General features: G+C 48.1%; 1 protein-coding gene across 1 annotated transcript in view; it reads left to right on the top strand.

Moving 5' to 3' along the window:
• The first annotated feature begins 500 nt into the window (after window positions 1–500).
• Window positions 501–4466, top strand: part of LOC130549679 (fucolectin-like) — a 16601-nt gene continuing 12635 nt past the window's right edge. The window contains exon 1 of the mRNA XM_057326982.1: window positions 501–552. Coding sequence (XP_057182965.1) covers window positions 501–552 — 52 coding nt within the window. The remainder of the gene's footprint in view (window positions 553–4466) is intronic.

Genomic DNA, 4466 nt, shown 5'->3' with positions numbered 1-4466 from the left:
AAAAGCAGACCTGCTCTTTTACACAGACCACCCAAATGCCTGGCACTCAGCACTCTGCTCTGCCTGCAAAGACTTTAAAATGTGTAGAAACAAAGCTATGAGGCAACTACACCTGGACACCACACCAAAATTCAACATCAACCTGTACCACAATGGTACTATTATGATTCAGGGCTCAGAATACAGACTCAAACAATTTGAGAAAGACTTTGCAAGCCTGAAAGTTTTAGCAGAGAAAGAGAAGTGTTCTCTGCCTCCAACAACAGCAACAGATGAAGAAATGACATCACTGCCACAAACACAAAAAGACCCCCCCCCCCTCACCCCACACACCCAGATCAACTGTGTCTATTTAACGCATTCAGGAATGCCTCTCACAACTGGAGATGGAAATCACTGAATGAGACCTAGACTCCCATCCAAAGCATGTAGGTTCTTCAGCATCTTGGGTGTCGAGAGCTTACTCTGCTGGGGGCCAAGCTGTCCCCTCTCTCCACGCTATGGCCATCCTGCAGGTCCATCATGCCAAGGAGTTGGGAGAGCTCCACGAGGGTAAGACCTAGATCGATTGGGACCACAGGTCAACCGAGAAAAGAGCAAGCTCTCCCCTGTGCAGAGCATCCTCTTTCTTGGTATGGAACTCAACTCTGTCTCCATTACAGCGCGACTGACTACAGAAAGCTCTCAGTCAGTGTTGAACTGCCTCGAAAATTTCAAGCAGTCAGCGGTCCCCCTGAAACAAATTCAGAGGCTCCTGGGTACATGGCATCCTCGGCGGTGGTGATACCCCTCGGGTTGATGCACATGAGACCGCTCCAACACTGGCTACAGAGTCGAGTTCCCTGAAGAGCGTGGCACACCGGCAGCAGGCGGATGGTGATTACCCCTCTCTGCCGACGCACCCTAACCCCTTGGTCTTCAATGACCTTTCTACAGACGGGGGTCCCTCTCGGGCAGGTCACGAGGCGCGTCGTGGTGATGACAGACGCCTCCCTGCAGGGTTGGGGTGCCGTGTGCAACGGGCACGCAGTGTCGGGGCGATGGACGGGTCCCCGTCTGCGCAGGCATATCAACTGCCAAGAGTTGTTGGATGTGCTACTTGCACTGAAGGGGCTACAACCTCTCGTGCAGGACAAGCACGTGCTGGTCCAGTCGGACAGCACAACTGCCATAGCGTATATCAACCGCCAGGGTGGCGTTCGCTCACGGCAGCTAACACGATTCGTCCGACGCCTCCTCCTGTGGAGTCCGCAGGTGAGCAGATCCCTGCGAGACACACATATCCCAGGCGACCTGAACCAGACAGCCGATGCACTCTCTCATCAGTTGACGCCTCGCGGAGAGTGGCGACTCCACCCCCGCGCAGTCCAGCTCATTGAGTACAGTTCGGGCGGGCTCATGTAGACCTGTTCGCCTCTCTGGACACCACCCATTGCCCGCTATGGTACTCCCTGTCCGAGGCCCACCTCGGCATGGATGCCCTAGCGCACAGCTGGCACGGGACAAGCCGAAGTATGCCTTCCCCCCAGTGAGCCTCATTGCACAGATCCTGTGCAAGGTCCGGGAAGAGGAGCATCAAGTGTTACTAGTTGCGCCATACTGGCCCAACTGGACTTGGTTCTCGGAGCTAATGCTCCTGACGACAACTCCCCCCTGGCCAATTCCCCTGACAAAGGACCTTCTTTCGCAGGCGAAGGGCACGTTGTGGCATCCGAGACCAGACCTCTGGAACCTCCACGTCTGGCTCCTGGACGGGACGAGGAGATCCTGAATGGCCTACCCCCAGCGGTGGTTGAGACCATTACTCAGGATAGGGCCCCCGCCACTAGGCGGCTGTACGCCTTTAAGTGGCGTCTCTTCTCGTCCTGGTGCTCTTCTCGAGCAGAAGACCTGCGGAGATGCTTGATTGGGTACATGCTGTCCTTCCTACAAGAGAGACTTGAGAGTAACCTCTCCCCTTCCACACTGAAAGTGTATGTGGCCGCCATTGCCGCTCATCACGAACCAGTTGCTGGTAAGTCTCTAGGACAGCACGACCTGGTCATTAGGTTTCTAAGGGGCGCGAGAAGGATGAATCCGCCTTGTAAGCGCTCCGTACCCTCTTGGGACATTGATGTGGTCCTGGCGGGCCTCCAGAGACCCCCTTCTCATCTTACGATGAAGACGGCCCTCCTGGTGGCGCTCGCCTCCATCAAGAGAGTAGGGGATATAGTGTGGGATGCCTACTACTGAAACGGACCATCAGTTTTTTCTACTTATTAAAAAACAAAGTTTCTATAGGCTTTCAAAGTTGAAAAATGTGTATTTCTCCAAAATGCTAGAGTAAAATAATTCCATATATGGTGTGCATATAGTGTGGGATGTCCCCTACAGAAATCCATCATCAGTTTTTTCTACATATTAGAAATAATGTTTCTATAGGCATATGAAGTGGAAAAATGTGTATTTCTCCATAATGCTACAGTGATGTACATCCATATATGGTGTGCATATAGTGTGGGATGGCCCCTACAGAAACCGACCATCAGTTTTTTCTTCGTATTAGAAATAATGTTTCTATAGGCATTTGAAGTGGAAAAATGTGTATTTCTCCAAAACGCTACAGTAAAATAAGTCCATATATGGTGTGCATATAGTGTGGGATGGCCCCTACAGAAATCCATCATCAGTTTTTTCTACTTATTAGAAATAATGTTTCTATAGGCATTTGAAGTGGAAAAATGTGTATTTCTCCAAAACGCTACAGTAAAATAAGTCCATATATGGTGTGCATATAGTGTGGGATGGCCCCTACAGAAATCCATCATCAGTTTTTTCTACTTATTAGAAATAATGTTTCTATAGGCATTTGAAGTGGAAAAATGTGTATTTCTCCAAAACGCTACAGTAAAATAAGTCCATATATGGTGTGCATATAGTGTAGGATGGCCCCTACAGAAACCCACCATCAGTTTTTTCTACTTATTAGAAATAATGTTTCTATAGGCCCTTTAAGATTGTAAAATGTGTATTTCTACAAAATGCTACAGTGAAATAAATCCATATATGGTGTGCATATAGTGTCGGGTGTCCTCTACAGAAACAGACCATCAGTTTTTCTACTTATTGGAAATAATGTTTCTATAGGCATTAGAAGTGGAAAAATGTTTATTTCTCCAAAACGCTACAGTAAAATAAATCCATATATGGTGTGCATATAGTGTGGGAAGGCCCCTATAAAAACCCACCATCAGTTTTTCATACTTATTAGAAATAATGTTTCTATAGGCCCTTTAAGGTGGTAAATGTGTATTTCTCCAAAACGCTACAGTAAAATAAATCCATACATGGTGTGCATATAGTGTGGGATGGCCCCTACAGAAACCCACCATAATTTTTTTCTACTCATTAGAATGAATGTTTCTATAGGCATTAGAAGTGAAAAAATTTGTATTTCTCCAAAACGCTACAGCAAAATAAATCCATACATGGTGTGCATATAGCGTGGGATGTCCCCTACACAAATCCATCATCGTTTTTTTCTACTACTACCAGAAAGACTCGGGAGGCAAGAAAACTTTATAATGAACATTTATTAGACAACTGATTAGCGACAAGGTGCGAATATGGTAAAATATATAGTTATTTGGCGTAGGCCCCGTCCATAGCTCGCATCCAGAGGGTCAAGAATTCCTGCACTTCCTGCCTGATGATGAAGGCAGGGGCGCAGCCAACCCCTAAGAATTGTAGAGGACTTTACCCCTGGAGCAGGGCCTACCCCTAAAGAAATGAAGTAAGAAATTTCTACCCACCGGTTGAAGTTTCTTGAGGTTCCTTAATAACGAGATTAAGAATAAAATTGTTAGTAAGACATCAATCGTAAAATCCACCGAACCGTGTAATATCATCACACTCTAGTGAACCTCATTGTGTAAAGAGGGAGGTTGTGAGGGGGCGAAAGTCATAAAGGGTGGTATGGTTACTAGTAGGGGACTATTCAGAATATCCCTTGGGGATTATAACTGTGAAAGGCCACAGAATGGGACGAGAGCCTCGATAGGCCATGACATTGAGACAAAGGCCTCGATAGGCCGTGACATAGGGACAAGCCTCGATAGGCCACAACATTGAGACGGGGTCTCGATAGGCCGTGACATTAAAACAGAGGCCTCGATAAGCCATGACATTAAGACACTGCCTTGATAGGCCACGACATTGAGACAGGGGCCTGGATAGGCCACGACATTGAGACAGGGGCCTGGATAGGCCACGACATTGAGACAGGGGCCTGGATAGGCCACGACATTGTGACAGGGGCCTCGATAGGCCACGATATTGTGACAGGGGCCTCGATAGGCCACGACATTGAGACAGGGGCCTCGATAGGCCACGACATTGAGACAGGGGCCTCGATAGGCCACGACATTGAGACAGGGCCTCGTTAGGCCACGACATTGAGACAGGGGCCTCGATAGGCCACGACATTG

This window comes from Triplophysa rosa, unplaced genomic scaffold (genome assembly GCF_024868665.1).
Source record: "Triplophysa rosa unplaced genomic scaffold, Trosa_1v2 scaffold148_ERROPOS969806, whole genome shotgun sequence".
Classification (NCBI taxonomy): Eukaryota; Metazoa; Chordata; class Actinopteri; order Cypriniformes; family Nemacheilidae; genus Triplophysa; species Triplophysa rosa.
Note: the sequence above shows the minus strand (reverse complement) of the source record. Positions and strands in the feature narration are given on the sequence as shown.